General features: G+C 34.8%; 1 protein-coding gene across 4 annotated transcripts in view; it reads left to right on the plus strand.

Annotated features, from left to right (window-relative positions):
* The window catches only part of LOC145683714 (uncharacterized), a 145,916-nt gene that overhangs the window by 108,042 nt on the left and 19,224 nt on the right, over positions 1-18,650 (plus strand). For all 4 annotated transcript variants that reach the window (XM_081755170.1, XM_081755167.1, XM_081755169.1 and 1 more), the window contains 2 exons: positions 5,246-5,320; positions 7,786-7,860. In XM_081755170.1, coding sequence (XP_081611296.1) covers positions 5,246-5,320; positions 7,786-7,860 — 150 coding nt within the window. The remainder of the gene's footprint in view (positions 1-5,245; positions 5,321-7,785; positions 7,861-18,650) is intronic.

The raw sequence follows: 18,650 nt of genomic DNA on the forward strand, positions 1-18,650 counted from the left end.
GGCTTCACGAATCGAGATTACCCCGAAAAAAAAACACGATCATAATGTTATCCAATACAAAATTACTTAACAGCAATCGAACCAAGGATACCATGTACTAGAAGTAATCGCCCTACCGCTAACCCATTGCGCGTCCTAGAATTCTAGACACCATAAGGATTAATACACTTGAATTGCTTGCAATGATCTACTGATATCATGCTTGATTCGGATAATAAGCTATGTTTATGGTTTTAGAAATTATGATAAATTCAACCGTTCAAAACTCGAGAACATACACAAGTGTAACGTAGTATTTACCAAGTAAATGTGGAATAAATGCACAAGATGTATATATGCAAGATGTAATGTATATGTTTAAATGCACAAGATGTATATATGCAAATCTGAAGAAATTGCTCTATGATTTTTGGTTCTCCAAAACACGATCAATTACTTTACTACACGTAACTCAGAAATATAGCAGACCAAGGTTTACTACCACGACACATTTGGTTCAGATGTATATGTATTTTTTTATCGTTGAAGTACGACTCAATATCTGACTAATTTTAAACAAGGAATCAAATATAGGATATCACATCATTACCGAATAAGTCAAAGTCCTCCACCACGCGAAGTTTAATTACGATTGGTTGAGTGCAATTTGTTTTTACTGTTTTGAAAATATGAAACATATTTGACTGTCTATTTTTCTACTCCGGAAGTATCTGTACTATATGCTTGAAATGTTAACAGATTAGGAGAAATTTATGAGCACACTAAGTATGGTCTCAGTTTGAGTAGTTCTATGTAAGGTTTATAGTTTTGATTAATAACATAAAACCCGTATTTTTGTATGAAATAGGAGGCATGAGCAACATTGCTTCCAACAATGTAAGTAACATATCGAGGACTACGACTACGTCAAATTGTTCTCTGTTTGGAGAGTTCAGTTTATTTAATTTTAGTCTTCCAAAATCTGACTCAAAATTTAACTGTCAATACCCGATGTGGGCCAAATGCTGATTGGTTGAAGTTTTTGTCAATATGGAGCGCCCAACATTGGTCCAGATCAGTTCTCTTCTGGGTCGACATTCATTCATATTGATCGATGTGACCCACATCTTATTCTTTTAGAGTACACGTCTAACAAACTACTGAGTGTGGGAACCATTTGGCGCTAAAATATTAGCCGATGGTTTAATCACGAAAAAAAAAACAATAGTTTCACATTGAAAAACATCGTATTAAAGTTGTTGTTGGCAGCACAATAGATCGAGTAGCTAATCTAAGAATGTGGGGAACAAAAGAATTACGTTTGTTGGTGGAACAGCTACGAAATGAAGACACTGACGACAACCAGAATCACTCTTTCTACGTTTGTGAGAATTGCTCCTTGTTTGAAATAATTAGAATGAGTTTGTGCATATTGTTTTATAATTTTTGTCCTAGAATAAAGTTAACCAAGGCTAAATTCATCTATACTCGGAGGCTTGTGTTTCTGTAATTTCATTTTAGCAAATTCTACTTCTGTTCTGATACGGCCTGGAATATACGGTCATGCTATATGGATCTCTTTTTCTCGACCAACGTTAGTTTTTGGCTGCGTGTTTAAAAAGTCGTCAAATAACTGTTTCGATATGATTGAGATACTATATATATCACTGAGGATTTTTCCATCGGCTTTCTTTAATAAATGTGCAAGGATAATAGCCTCCTATAACTTCATTGATTCTGTTATGCACATCCCAAATGATTTTGTTTTCACTGTTATCTTCAAGTGGATTAATTTTAGCTGTCAGAAAACTGCATTTCTTCGTTCTAAAAGTATTGAATATGTTCCTCCTGTTGTCAACAAGATTTTGTATGTTTTTTTGTAGTTTCTTGCCAAGGCAATTTAGCCTGTTTTATCTTCTATGCTTTTTAGTAAACTCGTGGTCAAACCATAGTTTATTCCTACCTGTTTGCGCGTGTGCCAATTTTTATTTACTGAAATTTTAATGCTTTCTCTAATTTAAATCCAAGTAAATCAATACTAATGTAATTTGAAGTTTCTAAAGCCGATAATATATTTGATATTCTAAGCTGGTAATTCTCTCTCCTTCCTCTCTTCTAACTTCTTTACATTTAATTTCCTTGTTTAGAGATATTGTATATTTGCTTTACTTGACGATATTCTCTCTTATAATTCCTGCTAGCAGGTAGTGATCAATGTCTATAGTCAGCTTATCTTAGCGACCAAATTTTCGTGATCTAGAGTGTTTTCTATGTACTAAAATGTCAAGAATTTCATTACGTTTTTTCATCCTGTGATGTCCAAGTAATTTTAGGAAAGTCACTATATTTGAATTTTGTTGACTTCGCAATAAGTTTTTGGATGTTCCAAAATTTGTGAGTCTAACCTCGTTGTCATTACTTTCCTTATGCAGACCTCCATTCAATGTAATCGGTTTGAAAATATCCTCTCGCCCTATCTTCACATTGCATAGGAGTTGGCAGAAGATGATCAAATACACATTTACTTCTTCGTAGAAACTGTCATTTATATCGACATCCTTATCTTCTGTTGAGGCATGTACATTTAAAACAATAATATCACAAAACGGACTTTAAAATTAATGGAAGATACCTAACATTAACAGATTAAATCCCATTTCTTGCTGATAGTATTCGTTGTAAACATGAAACATAATTTCTATCTTGTGATCTTTCTCTTTGCGTACAAAAGTAAAATTACCGACCTTAGCTTTTTCATTTCCTTCCCAGCTAACTTCTTGAGGTCTATTACTCTCTTCTGTACTTCTCTAACTTACTCGTAACTGAATTTGATCCGCATGGTCTATAAGGACTTTTAATATCTCATGTCCCAAATCTCGTGGATTTTAGTTTACTAATTCTGTGCCAAGTTATCACACCTGGTCCGAGACTTTTGTGAATGTTTTTGAACAAGTGCTTTTTGTTACTTGATGAGATTTTTAGCCTCAAGTCTAACTACCAAGCTGGCGAACCACCTCTTGTCGTCTGTCTGTGACTGTTTATTCAGTATATTCGCAATTTACCTTTATATTCAGAGAGCTTCTCTTCAATCCATGACCTGAGGACACGCCATGGCCAGGTGACAGAAAGCCGCAATATACTTAAAATATATGATTGTCTACATAAAGTTAGCACGTTGTTTTTAAAATTATGAATTTACTTTTAAACTTGTATAATACAATATACAAAGATCATATATGAAGTAAATAGTAAACTTACTCTCTTTATAAATGTTTGATATATTAAGTAGTTATTGAAGCTTGTAAAACGATAGTAATGCTTAGTGGTATGTATTTCATTACGACTATACGGTTATTGTATTTTACTGATCACTTGTCAGGCAAATATTATAAAACTGTTGAATGATTTATTAAAAGTCTTTTCAACACGCTCTTCCGTCAAGTCTCATATTTATGCTTATAAGATGAGAATAATTGTTATTAACATTACCAGTGATAGGGGTTACAGCAACATAGATGTGCACCTGAAGATATAAGAATCCAAGTAATTTTTTGAAACAAGAATATAATATAGTAAGGTAATGATGATTATTATTTAGTAATTACGAAAATACGCAAGTTGTTATAAAAGTAACAACATAACAGGTAATCATTTTGATAACATGTAATCAAAATTAAACTCTTTGCTTATAATAAATTAAGCGAAGGGAAATTTATAGGAAGGGTTAATAGTAATGAAACGTATAGCAAAGCATCAATCATGAAAGCACCAGTTCCGAATACACAGATTAGAACTGTATAAAAGATAAAAGGTATCACAAAATTCAAGCCACCAAAATTCGTCCAATATTAACCACAAAGAACACTGAATAATATATATTGGTTAACTAATTACATGGTTCACATTCACTGGATTCACCAGTTGGTTTCACTTTTTGGATTTAGCAACTAACTTCTTCAATAAATAGAGTTATCTTTCATTAATATTTGAAATGATTTTGATGTACGTGTTATTTGAATTTCGGAAACACTCAGTGTAACGAATTATTTTCCGAAGATGAAATATTATTCCGAAACAAGGTTAAACGTAGTTATGTTTTAATTAGTATATCAATTAGCAACAGATTTTTTAGTACTTCGTTACGTAAAAATGAATTAGGTTTCAAATAGCATAAACATTTACAGATATACACATTCAGTCCTGCATCTTATGGATATAATTCAGTAGATATTTCTACCTTGTCAGAGTCTAAGTAAGATTTTGAAAAGATTTGTTTAAAATATATTTGTTTATCCTTTGGGTAGCTTCAAAACCTACAAAAAGTAAAATATTAAAGCTTTAAAAATATTAAGATTTTGTCTTCCTAAATTCTAATTCCTAAATTCACTTCATCTTATTTATTTTTAGTTTTACCAAATCGGATTAAAACGATAAACTTATTTTTGAGTAATATATATTTTATGCATATTATTAGACACCTCATTTGTATATTATGGAAATGAGTTTTCTGAACACATTTTAATTTAGTTACCTATATATATTACCTTATATGGTATTTAATAATAGTTCTTATTCTTCTTGGTTTAGCATTATTTCGATGGATTTGATTTAGCTTAACATCTTCTTATCCTATCTCAGTCTTTTCGTTTTAGTCAAATATTCCTTTACCACAGAATTTACTATTTACTATGTCTTATAATGTGTCCAATCATCTTCACATGACCTATTATATTTTAAAGTAGAAACAAACAAACAGTTTGTGACAGTACTGTATTTCCTGGGTATTTCAAATTTTGATACATAATTGTGTGGTCTTTAAAGTTATTAATATCTTATAATTATTATATATGTAAATTTACTTTAAATAGTTAAGTTGAGATTAAATATTAAAGAAGTAAAGCAGAAACATGTAATGCAACGCATTTAAGGTAAACACTTGTATGTATAAAGCTGAAAGTCTTTTGCACTATACATTTCCAATAGAACAATATGAATGGAAAGTACTTATTTCTGGGACATTGGTTCATATAAAAAGAAAAAACGAAACATTTTCTTCAAGGTTCTTACTTGTTCGTAAACTGACAGATAGACGAACACATTATTGTCATATGACTTTTCTCGTGTTTGTTCATTGTACAGCTCTGTATCTAATAAATATCTAATGTACAGTAGTACTTCTTATGAGTTAATATGTAATTAGAAACATACAATACTATGATGAATAGAAATTTATTTAAATACAATTTTTAATGTAAAATTTACACAGCGCCAGAGCCAACTCCACTACAAGGAGAGTTGGTAGGAAATCAAACGGACATATTGGTACCTGAGTTACAATACGGTAAGTATTCCAGAAAATTAGTGCCTTTGTAATACAAAACAACTGTATTTTGATTCGTCTTTACAGCTATAGTATACGTAGCTTTAAAAATGAAATCTTTGAGTTTTACGTCCCACGGTTATGCCGGTTAGGCTAAAGGAGACGGTGATGATGAATAATGAATGAAATGGTGGAATGAAGAAAGTGGGAGGAAACGGGAGAACCCCGAGAAAACCCACGGTGTTTGTCCACCACAAAGTTCACTTGGCGGGGGCTACGTAGCTTTAAGTAGCTACAGTAATATGAGGTCACAGTAATTATTTAATAATGCAAATAATAAAGATTTTGCTCTTAAACAGTATATACATTATCACATCTCTTGTTCATAGGACCGAAGTGTATCGATGATAGTTAGACCTTTCTTCAGTGAAAGAAATTCCCTGCACAGAGATTATATTAGCAGCGTTGAAAAAAATATTATTTTTAAAATTATTTTTGTTTATACTGATCAATGATAATGGAATAATATGAATAGTGAAACTGGAAATCTCACACACTGGAGTGTCTGTCTCAGAAATAAGTAATTATTATGAATTTGAAACAATTCCAAATATTACTACTTTAGGTAACGTAGAAGGTACTTCAAAATAGAGTATTTTCGTAGAGTCAAGGTTACATAAAATATAGATTGTTGCACTTAATTCTAACGTATAAATTTAACTTTTTTCTACAAAGCTAAAACAGATGCAAAAGTTCTTTTTCCACATAAATGAATTAAATTTAAATATGTAAAAAAATAAAGTGTAACATGTATTTAATGTTCAGTTGACATAATTTTAAATATTTCTATGATCTATGTCTTTATAACTGAAAAACATTAACTATCATTTCTTTCCATAAACCAAACTCCAAATATCATTAGCGGCGCGGTGGCTCAATGATAGGGCATTTACCACCGGTGCTTTGGGTCCCTGATTTGATCCCAGCTTTCGCCTTCTGGACTTTGTGGTGGACAAATACAGTGCTCATGAATTTTCTCGGGCTTCTGCCGTCTCCTCTCACATTATTCATTCCACCATTTCATTCATTTCTTATCACCACCATCTCCTTTTGCCTGACCGCCATAGCCGCGTGACGAAAAACTTAAAGAAAGAACTAAAACTGACTTTATTTCATATCTTAGCATCGTTTCTTCACATCTAGTTATGATACACAACTTTTCTCTTCTTTACGCATTTGAAATCATTCCCATAAAGATTTATTTCAATAAGGTTAAACAAGCTGCCATAATTACTTCTTTGAATACAGTTGAAACAACTTTAGGGATCATTCCATTACGTAAAGCTGAAATAATTACAAACATTATTTGTTCTATAGTTGTAAAATTCTGAACATCACGTTTTTCCAGATAGATGCAGCTACTTCAATATAACGTTCTTCTATATCTTAAACAATTTTAGTGAACACTTCTTCCCTTACAGTTGGAAGAATCGTGAAAATCACTTATATTTCGTATGGCACTAATTGCAAATGGTCACTTTTTTCCCAGTTGCACCGGTACCAAAATCGCGTTGTTTCCCTTACTTCTAAAATGCGAAATAATAATTGCCAAGAAACAGTTAATCATACACAGCGTCAACCTGAGAACAATTCTGATAAACAATTTCACAGTGATAATGATTTCTAAAGGAAAGATCATTTAATAAAAGAATTGGTGTTTGAGCATAAAAATCAAACGTGTTTAGATATTCCAGTGTCTTCTGGGAAGCTGAAATGCAAAACGTAATTTAATATTCGAATAAAAACATTCGTCAGAATTATATTTTTATAATTTTTATTAATCTAGCAATATATGCATTCTTTTTACTATCGCTATTTTAGTTTAATATAATTTATTAACTCCTAGCACATCATTTTACTGATACAGAGATAAAGAAATTAATTAAAATATATTCGAGATAAGATAGGTAATGTTGTGGTGTTAAAGGTTGTCAGAATCTAGTAGTTATTACATCTATAAACTTTACTTTAAACATTTGAGTTGAGTTAAACAGTAATGATGAAGTAAGGGATAAAAGGAACTAATTTAAGGTAAAATGTATATACTCGGTAGTATATACTCAGATATTGAAGGTAGTATGTACAGTATTTATCTTTGTAATAAGGAAAGCTTTTTCCCCATAATCCCTGTTTTCAATATAGAGGTAAAAAGTGGAGTTACTTATTTCATAGACTTTGATTCATATCAAAAAATGAAAAAGAAACATTTTTCTTCAAGGTCCATACTTGTTTGCAGACAAACAGATGGACGAACAAATTATTTTCACATGCCAGTCCTGTTTCTTTTACATAGTACAGTTCTGTATCTAATAAATATTTAATTTACAATAGTACTTGACTTGAGTTAATGTGCAATTAGAAACATACAACACCATGTAGATTAGAAATTTACCTGAAAACATTTTATAATATAAAATTGTACATAGCGACAGAGGCAATTCCACTACAAGGAGAGTTGGAAGTGAATCAAACGGACACGATCGTCCCTGAATTACAATCTGGTAAGTTTTCTTGTGTCATTAACTCCAAAAACTACGTGTATTGTAATAAAAAGCCAATAAGTTTTCCTATTACTCTTTTATGGTGCTAAATATTTAAGAAAGCACAAAAATATGTTTTGCTCTTAAAAGATTTATATCAAATTATCGCATATCTTGTGCATCGCAAGTAAATAAATCAATCATAATCATATATGTCTCCAATGACTAAAATTAATTGAACGTAATTTACATTAGCAATGTTTGATAAATTATAATTTTTAAATATATTATTAGGTTTATAGTGGTCAATGACAGAATAATATGGAGCAGTGAAACTGAAAATCTAATCCGTCTTAGAAATAAGCAATGTTAGAACATTTGAAATAAGGCAAAAATTACTTCTTTACGTAAATTGGACACCAACAAAATAAAGAATTTTCTTAGAATTGAGATTTAGAAAATATAAATATTTTCTTTTAATTCTAATGTATATAGTTTATTTGCTTCTATGAACTCGAAACAAATGGAAAAGAGATATTCCCATACAGTTGAAACAACTTCAAATATAACTCCGAAACAACTACAATAATATTTTTCTAATAGAGTCGAACTAACTTCAAGAATCACATTCCCATACATGTAAAAATAAGTTGTAATTTGCGTATGTTCGATATTCATTTGATATAACTGTAAATATTCATATTTTTATATCTGAAACAATATCAACTATTACTTCTTTCAATAAACTAAACAACTCCGAATAGCATTTCTTTCCATACAATTAACGAAACTCTAATTGTAACTTGCATCCATAACTGAAATCAATACAATAAAAATGTATTTCCACACTGTTAAAACAATTACCATAACTACTTTTCCTCATACAGATGAAACAACTTCAAATCTCATTTCTTTACACAAGGATGAAGCAATCACAAATATTACCTCTTTCTGTAGTTAGAAAAGTCCTAAAAGCAAAAGTCCTAAAAGTTAAAAAGTATTTTTTAAGTTATAAAAATATAATATATAGCATATAAAACGTAACCAAATGTCTGGTAGTACTAGTACTGTGTATCATTCCTTCTTCTTTATCTCAGTATAACTTCTGTACAGGACTGGATTCCTCATCACTCGTTTAAGAATCAGCGTTCTCGCGAAGCAGAGATTGCTATGCCTAAAGATCTAAATGACAAATTGAAAGAAAGTTTACAGTTCCTAAATTAACTGTAAGAACCCAAATGTATCGTATTAGTTAAATTTACGAAATTGTGATTTAGGAAAACATGTAGAAATTCTAAATAGAATGAATTCAGCTTTATCTAAAAAACCGCGAAACACCAAATAACACAACATTCTTTACTATTAAGTAATTTTACCAGAGTGAATTTGTGCAGTTACTACATTCAGAAAAAAAGCATTAAATTCAGGAGACAAATGTTAACATTATCATTGTATATTTAAGCTCATTGCAGAACGTTCTTTTATTGAAATTTATTTCTTCGAATATTAAGGAAATTGGTTGGACTTGTGTTGCTGGGGTAACACACTTTTTACAAACAATGAAATAAAATCTTTAAACAAATTAGTTTCGTATTAATTTCTGGTGGTGCCGTTTAAACATAATGGCTGAGTGAGTAACTTTATAATATTAACGTATTAGTTTAATGTCTTGATAATTTAGCATTTGTTATTTGCATTGACATTATAAGCTTTTCGGTCATCTTCATAAACTGAGTGTGAGTTGAATTTGCGTTGTCAATTTTATATGAGTTGTTACTAAGTTGGGCTAATATGTAATGATATTCAATACGGAAAGCAAATATTTTCAATGTTTTCAGTTTTAATGTAATATAAAATACAAAAGCAGCAGAGGTGGATCAAAGTTTCTTGCCTTATATTTGCAAAACTTTGCTGTAGAAAGTAACATAATAAACCGTAGGAAGAAGTTCCCAATAGAAATCCAACAAGAAATATATCGTTATGAGTTGTGATGGATATTGAATGTGTAGTGTAGCAGAAGTTGTTTCGATCAAGTGTTACCATCATTACCAATAACAAAACAAAATAGTGATTGGAACATAAAGAATAGACAAACACATTGAATAAAGTATAAAATGTTTTTCCATCATGATAATAAACGTATCAAAAATTGCTGTCTAGAAGATTAGATGAGAGATTATTTTACTACCATCCCTGTTGGTATCTACAATGCTTAACTTTCTTTTACCCGTTTCAGACAACCTTCGAGTTCTTGTTAAAATATTACTCAAATTACTCCTATAGAAAATTCTGCTGCAACATACGCAGGCAGTTATACTCAGTTTATACTGGTTAAAGTTGTGTTTTCAGATATTAAGAGTATGCTAATATACTATTGAACTTAATATGTATTTTTTGAAGTAAGTTGGATTTTGTAGTAATATACCTATTTAAAATATCCATGGCAACAACAGAGGATAAATACTACTGAATATTAACAATAGTCTCTATAATTCGCGATCAGCTTTTAGTTTTACAATATTATAATTATTTTTAGCATAAACATGGAACACATCCGATTTTAGAATCCTTGTTATGTTATTTTTATAAATGGGATCAATAACACAATTAGAACCTGTAGATACTATACAGAATGAAACTACCTTGGACATACAATAAGGCGAAGCTGGCAAGAAATAAATCTATGTATAAACGTAGGCTAGGAAAATACGATTTTTAATGTGTCATGTATCATCGCTAATGGTCAGAAACAAGCTTAATAAATCAAATTTATAAGGAGCATCAAATCAAATTCAACATAATATCAGATTGCGAATTGAAATAAACATATTACACAATAAAAACGAAATATGTACAGATTAGTAATTGAGAGCTAGAATAAAATATATTTTTCTCATTAGTTTTGTGTCATAGTATAGAAATATTTGCAAATGAGATTTGTCTTCATCGTGGAATTGTGGTAGGTTATGTTAGACTTTACAAATGAGTTTAGAAATATTTACAATGAGCTAACTTTGGAATATGATATTAAATATTCCAAACTTAACTTGTACTGTTTTATATCACTTATGCACAAATAGATGAATATGAGTACAAACGGAATTTATTTTAGTAACCAGATCTATATCAATATACTTTAGAAATCATGTTGTTTTCTGTTTTATAGTAACCACTACTGCAACCGAAGTGACTTTGGTTTCAAGTGTGTGTGATCTCAAAATGGTGAACTCGAAACATCCACTCTTCGTTATATATTAGAGTATTTGCTATATGTTGAACATTGGATACTAGAAATTGTTGAACATTGTTGAAATGGATACTAGAAATACACAATTTATAATTTATATAAAGTGAAGAAAATGTTGTTGAATGTATTCTTGATATATATATATATATATATATATATATATATATATATATATAGTAAGACCATGTCTTTGTATATTTTATAATGTTTCCTCTCTACATATAAATAACAAAGTGTTGGTAATATGGAGTTAGAAAGATAAAGCGAAAATAAAAACGTTTTTGGAATGAAAGAAAGAAGATATGTTTTTTTTTTTAGATATGTTAGACAATGTATCATCCGACTTACCACAAGTTTTCAGTCACCATCGTTTCATGTACGGTGTTTAAACACCATTGGCTTAGTGCTAAGTCGTCATGGCCCCATACAAGCGGCTGCGCCACATAAATCGACAACGGATGTTCAGGATATGCAATTTCCAGCTTGACTCATGCTTTGTGTTGACGTAAATTTTTGCAGGTGATATTTGCGTTCTTCGTCACTTAGACCTGTCACGTGATGGCTGTGCGTTGAAAACTGTTTTGTTTCTTGACTTAATTTGTAACTGAGGGTTTTCTTTCACTCACAATTCATCTTATGAGATTTGTAATACGTGGTAAGCCTGTAAATATCCTTTGTAATAAGTCAACCAAGTTGCTCTTTTCAACACACTCGAACCATGCAACCAAACGCCAATATTTATTACTTTTGGCAAGCTGGGAGTAGCTCATACTAGAAATAATCTACTTATCTGAGTGTACATTGGCACTGTATTGCATCTCTCGTAATGAGGAACAACATTTCAGTTCTTTGGTCGCCGTTTGCGTTCAAATCGAGACACTTGCCACTGAGCTAACGAGGAAACGGTCTTAAGTGTAAACAGCCGATTTGGCTCGGGTCCGGAAATGTGTTACGGGAGATCAAAGTAGTAGACACGTATTTTCTCGTTTGGGCCCATACGCAGAAATTTCCGAAATACGGGACCCCAAAGTGGCCCTACATGCTTTAACTAGGAAGCGAGTGACGTTACTTGTACACAACCGATTTGGCTGAGGTTCGGATATATGTTACGGGAGACCAAAGTAGGAGACACGTATTTTGGCGTTTGGACCCATACGCAGAAATTTCCGAAATACGGGGCCCCGAAATGGCCCTACATAGTATAACTAGGAAGCGAATGACGTTACTTGTACACAACCGATTTGGCTGGGGTCCGGATATGGCTATTACAAGCCCAAGGTGAAGACATGTAGTTTATCTTCCGAGAAAACATGACTGGGCGGCAAACTTTACTTCTGCCACTGTGCCCGGTTACCAGACATCACACGCCGTATCGATTAAATATTAATGTTCACTCTCTTGCACAAAAGTATACCGTCCGGTATCCACATATCCTAGCCATAGAAATATAAGCGAAAAACGCAAACATTCTTTCGCTCCGTTGACACCCTCGTGGTCAGCAGATCCTCCTCGACGGCTCGTTCCAGCTGAACATCCAGAATTGCATTTGTACCACATACGCCAACTTCATATCCTTATTGAAAATCTACCGATATCGGACCCTGTACATTCGACATCCCTTTTTGTGGGACATAACAACAAACACAGGTCTCATACCTTTGGATATATTATAACATATTCAAACCCATTCCAACATTCTGCACCAGTAACGCCATTCGCTTACTAGTTATGGTATGTAGGCACTTTTGCGGCCCAGTATTTCGGAAATTTCTGCGTATGGGCCAAAACGCCAAATTACGTGTCTGCTACCTTGGTCTCCCGTAACACACATCCGGACGCCAGCCAAATCGGTTGTAAAAAAGTAACGTCATTCGCCTCGTAGTTATAGCATGTAGGGCCACTTTGGGGTCCCGTATTTCGGAAATTCCTGCGTATGAGCCCAAACGCCCAATTACGTGCCTCCTACCTTGGTCTCCCGTAACACACATCCGGACCCAGCCAAATCGGTTGTATACAAGTAACCTAGTTATGGCATGTAGGGCCACATCGGGTCTCCGTATTTCGGAAATTTCTGCGTATGGGCTAAACGCCAAAATAGTTGTCTCTTACTTTGGTCTCGCGTAAAACATATCCCAACCCCAAATAAATCGGTTGTGTACAAGTAACGTCATTCGCTTCCTAGTTATAGCATGTAGGGCGACTTTGGGAACCCGTATTTCGGAAATTTCTGCGTATGGGTCCAAACGCCAAAATATGTATCTCCTACTTTGGTCTCCCGTAACATATATCCGGACCCCATCCAAATCGGTTCTATACAAGTAACGTCATTCGCTTCCTATTTATAGCATGTAGGGCCACTTTGGAGCCCCGTATTTCGGAAATTACTGCGTATGGGCCCAAAGGCCAAAATACGTGTATCCTATTTTGGTCACCCGTAACACATATCCGGACCCCAGCGAAATCGGTTGTATACAAATAACGTCATTAGCTTCCTAGTTATAGCATGTAGAGCCATTTAGGGGTCCCGTATTTCGAAAATTTCTGCGTATGGGCGCAAAGGCCAAATTACGTATCTCTTACTTTGGCCTTCCGTAATATGTATCAGGACTCCAGCCAAATCGGTTGTGTAAAAGTAACGTCATTCTCTTCCTAGTTATAGCATGTATTGCCACTTTGAGGCCCCGTATTTCGGAAATTTCTGCGTATGGGCCCAAACGTCAAAATATGTGTCTCCTATTTTGGTCTCCCGTAACACATATCCGGACCTCAGCCAAATCGGTTGTATACAAGTAACGTCATTCGCTTCCTAGTTATAACATGTATGGACACTTTGGGGCCCCGTATTTCGGAAATTTCTGCGTATGGGCCCAAACGCTAAGATACGTGTCTCCTACTTTGGTCTCCCGTAACACATATCCGGATCCCAACCAAATCGGTTGTAAAAAAGTAACGTCATTCGGTTCCTAGTTATATCAATTATGGCCATTTGTGGGCCCCGTATTTCGGAAATTTCTGCGTATGGGCCAAAACGCCAAAATACGTGTTTCCTACTTTGGTCTCCCGTAACACATATCCGGACGCCAGCCAAATCGGTTGTAAAAATGTAACGTCATTCGCCTCGTAGTTATAGCATGTAGGGCCACTTTGGGGTCCCGTATTTCGGAAATTTCTGCGTATGAGCCCAAACGCCTAATTACGTGCCTCCTACCTTGGTCTCCCGTAACACACATCCGGACCCAGCCAAATCGGTTGTATACAAGTAACGTCATTCGGTTCCTAGTTATGGCATGTAGGGCCACATCGGGTCCCCGTATTTCGGAAATTTCTGCGTATGGGCTAAACGCCAAAATAGTTGTCTCTTACTTTGGTCTCCCGTAAAACATATCCCAACCCCAAATAAATCGGTTGTGTACAAGTAACGTCATTCGCTTCCTAGTTATAGCATGAAGGGCAACTTTGGGAACCCGTATTTCGGAAATTTCTGCGTATGGGTCCAAACGCCAAAATATGTATCTCCTACTTTGGTCTCCCGTAACATATATCCGGACCCCATCCAAATCGGTTCTATACAAGTAACGTCATTCGCTTCCTATTTATAGCATGTAGGGCCACTTTGGAGCCCCGTATTTCGGAAATTACTGCGTATGGGCCCAAAGGCCAAAATACATGTCTCCTATTTTAGTCACCCGTAACACATATCCGGACCCCAGCCAAATCGGTTGTATACAAATAACGTCATTAGCTTCCTAGTTATACCATGTAGAGCCATTTTGGAGTCCCGTATTTCGAAAATTTCTGCGTATGGGCGCAAAGGCCAAAATACGTATCTCTTACTTTGGCCTTCCGTAATATGTATCAGGACTCCAGCCAAATCGGTTGTGTAAAAGTAACGTCATTCTCTTCCTAGTTGTAGCATGTATTGCCACTTTGAGGCCCCGTATTTCGAAAATTTCTGCGTATGGGCCCAAACGCCAAAATATGTCTCCTACTTTGGTCTCCCGTAACACATATCCGGACCTCAGCCAAATCGGTTGTATACAAGTAACGTCATTCGCTTCCTAGTTATAACATGTATGGACACTTTGGGGCCCCGTATTTCGGAAATTTCTGCGTAAGGGCCCAAACGCTAAGATACGTGTCTCCTACTTTGGTCTCCCGTAACACATATCCGGACCCCAACCAAATCGGTTGTTTACACTTAAGACCGTTTCCTCGTAAGCACACTTACCTAGAACTGTGTTGACATTCTTTGGTCTTAGAAAATGGAGCAATACGACGAGAAAATTACTCTATCTACATATGGACGTCATCTGAAGGTATTGCAGGACAAACGTCTTCTATAACAGTCCGGAGCTGGCCAATGCTTATGGAGGTGAAGCGCATGTTCTTACAATTTCTACAATATATCCCAGAAATGTTCTACCGGTTTTAAATCAGGACTTCAGAGACATCGAGTTAGCCAGAGGTCCCTATAATGCTCCTCGGACCATTCTGGTGTTGTGTGGTATATGTGACCTTGACAGTTGACTTGCTGGTAAATGTCTATTCTGTTGCCATCGTCATGAATAGTGTACATGATATATTACGATGTCCACATTTCGGTTATCATTCAGGTACTCTCTTACATAGACTAATAACGTCCTACTGAAGACACCTTGGGGCGTAATGAACCTCATCATCAGCACTGTTACAACCTGATGCACCGAATCCATTGCTTCGGAATCTCCCATCAGACCAATGCAACCGGAATCGGGACAAATTTCTCCACGGTACCTGTTTTCACTATTCAGTTGTCCAATACATGTGCCTACGAGCCCATGTAAGATGTTCATTGAAATGGAAGCCTGTGAGCAGGGTCTTAGAGCAAGACAAAACAGAAAATGTTGAAATAACAATGAAATATCGTTTCGAATGGAATCCTCATTTCGTTAGAGTGTGATTTGCGAGTAAGACTGGACATAATATCTTCTTTTAATAGGATTCTTTTGGTGTAGTTCACATTCATTTCTAGCACAAATATATTTGAACCGCGTCTTCTCTATGTTATAATAATCTCCCTACACCCCTGCAACTGGTGTTAATATCGGCTGATTTGCAATCTCTAAAGTGGAGTGCCCCATTCTTCGAGCACTGAAGCACAATTTCCGTCAAATAGTCGTAATTCTATGCTTTTCCCATTCCACTTGTCATTGCTACTGAACCTTGCAGCCACAGGTTCTATAAATGTATACAAGTATTACGAGCAATCAGGCTAATTACATGTTTCTCTGGAAATGAGAGAACTTCAAAGAGTCAGATTTGTCTAATATAGTGGCAAGTAAGTCTATATATGCCCGAGAAAATATGTATATCGATACAGCGCAATCATCACATAGTTCTTCGGAAATGCAGTCTGCCAATTATCCTCCAGGTTGAGGGTTGTGTTGGCCCATCACCGGGCATTTGAAACCTGCAATCGAGCATAGTATAAAAATGTGCCTCTGAAGCAGAGTGCTGTCTCTTAGCGTCAACTTGCTATAGTATGTATCTAATATTTCGATTTGTAGTTTGGAAGGCGAATGGACCAGAAGCCCTGACGGAGGACTGAAAAGGATATGCATTCAGCGGTATCATATGGAGTAGTGCCTTAAATAATACGTAAATGTCTTGGAAGTGAGTGGACTGTGGGCGCCTTCTTCCATCTGGAATGGATGTGCTCACATCTTGGCCAGCTGTTGCATGCTTCCAGTGTTTGAGTTATCCTATGTCCAAGACTTTGAAAATATATAAAGAATACAGAAAGCCATTAAAACGTAAAAAAAATATAAAACACAAAATTAAAGAAAAATCTGCAAATATTATTCTTTTGTGGGCTATTTAAGGCCTTTGTTGCTGTTGTTGTTCTTGCTGTTCGACAGATTGTTTCTTTCTTTCAGCCATGCAATTTCAGTTGACTGTAATGGCTTTATTTCACCACTATATCTCTTGGCAACGTCAGTATCACGCTCATCCTACGGCGAGGAAGTGTTTATGGGATAGACGGGGGAATAGGATAAAGCGCCGCGGGGTGAAGTAGCGGCGTTCACACAAGTTTTCTATTTAGAAATCTAAATTTCATACCAATTTTTATGAGTACTAACGAAACTTTAAAATCGGGTCCGGACGTATCCTTCCGTAAAACAAGCTAGAGCGAGGCAAAGTCTCAAGCTGAAGATAGTGTGGAAAAGATAAGTATCGTGATGTATGTAGTGCTATATCTTGTAATTAAAGATAAAGATAGTAGCGAAAACACTGAAGCAATTCGTCCGAGTGTTATTAACGCACTGTCTCCTTTCCTCATTAAGAAAGGTTTTCGTATAACGCCAGAGAGGTTAAATATATGAAAAATATGAAATGGTACTTTATTTGTATAAAGAATCGAGAAAAAGCGAACGGCGAAGATATTCAAATTGACTAATATTGAGTCAGTGAACCTGCTGGAAGAATCCAATCACAAACTGAACGTCTCTCGCGATTATCATGTAGGGACCTACTACGTGCCACTGAAGAGAAGATTAAACGAGAGCTGTCTGTTAACACGTTGTAGAACTAGCTCGCATCAAAAGTACGAAATAAGGCGAACTCATTGTTACTCAGTCACTAATTCTTACTTGAAGTTAGCCTACACTTCTGAACTACATGAAAGCTTGCTTTTATCAACTTAGTCTCCTGCGGTGTCTCCAATGTCAATACTACTTATACACCAGTGCTTCGTGTAATGGGAGTTCTTCTCTTCGTGCGATTTGTGTCCTGAGTGTATATCCGTGTACAGTGACTATGTTTTTTTTTTGTGTGTCAACTCCAAACCCATACGTCCGACATTATCGCCGAAACAGAACTTGTTCGCGATCAAAGTCCAGAAATTCCTAACTTCTTCCAGTGAATCCTTCGAACATCATGAGTTTCAGTTAGTAGTGGAGAAATTGATATTGTTTGCTGAGAAACTTCTGAAAATCAGTTTCCAGTTGCAAGTACTAGGGAATACCCCCAAACCATACGTGTTTCTTTTAGTTGCGATCTTCGGCGAACTCCAGCTCATTGCCACTAACTTTATATCAACTAACTAATAACTCTATGTCCTATGGAACCCGGCGGTTCAATGCCGCAGTCACAAAAGCTCTCCACTGATTCTATAATCAACCTAAAACTTAGACAGTATATATACCACCTCAATTATCCGATTCTTTTACAGACAACAATAAAAATGTACATGTGTTCGTAGGCCACCTGCAGTTTCTTTGAAATCTGACATGATTGAGGAAATCCTGAGGGGCACTGGTTTGACGTTGGTCGGCACATGTGAAAAGTTTTACCTTAAAAGTGATTTATAACCTTTATTCTTTTCACTGTTGTTATTGTTCAATATTTTCTCTATTTTTAGTATTGCTATTATTTATTGTTATTGCTTTGTATTGTTACATTTTTGTTATTCTGATATATTTTTATTTACTCTTTTCGTTTTTACATCTATTTCGGAGCATTTTTCTTATATTTTAATATATTCGATCTTTTAATATTTAGGGCACTTCGTGTTTTTAAGAAGTTG

This window comes from Thermobia domestica, chromosome 4 (genome assembly GCF_964235325.1).
Source record: "Thermobia domestica chromosome 4, izTheDome1.hap1.1, whole genome shotgun sequence".
Lineage (NCBI taxonomy): Eukaryota > Metazoa > Arthropoda > Insecta > Zygentoma > Lepismatidae > Thermobia > Thermobia domestica.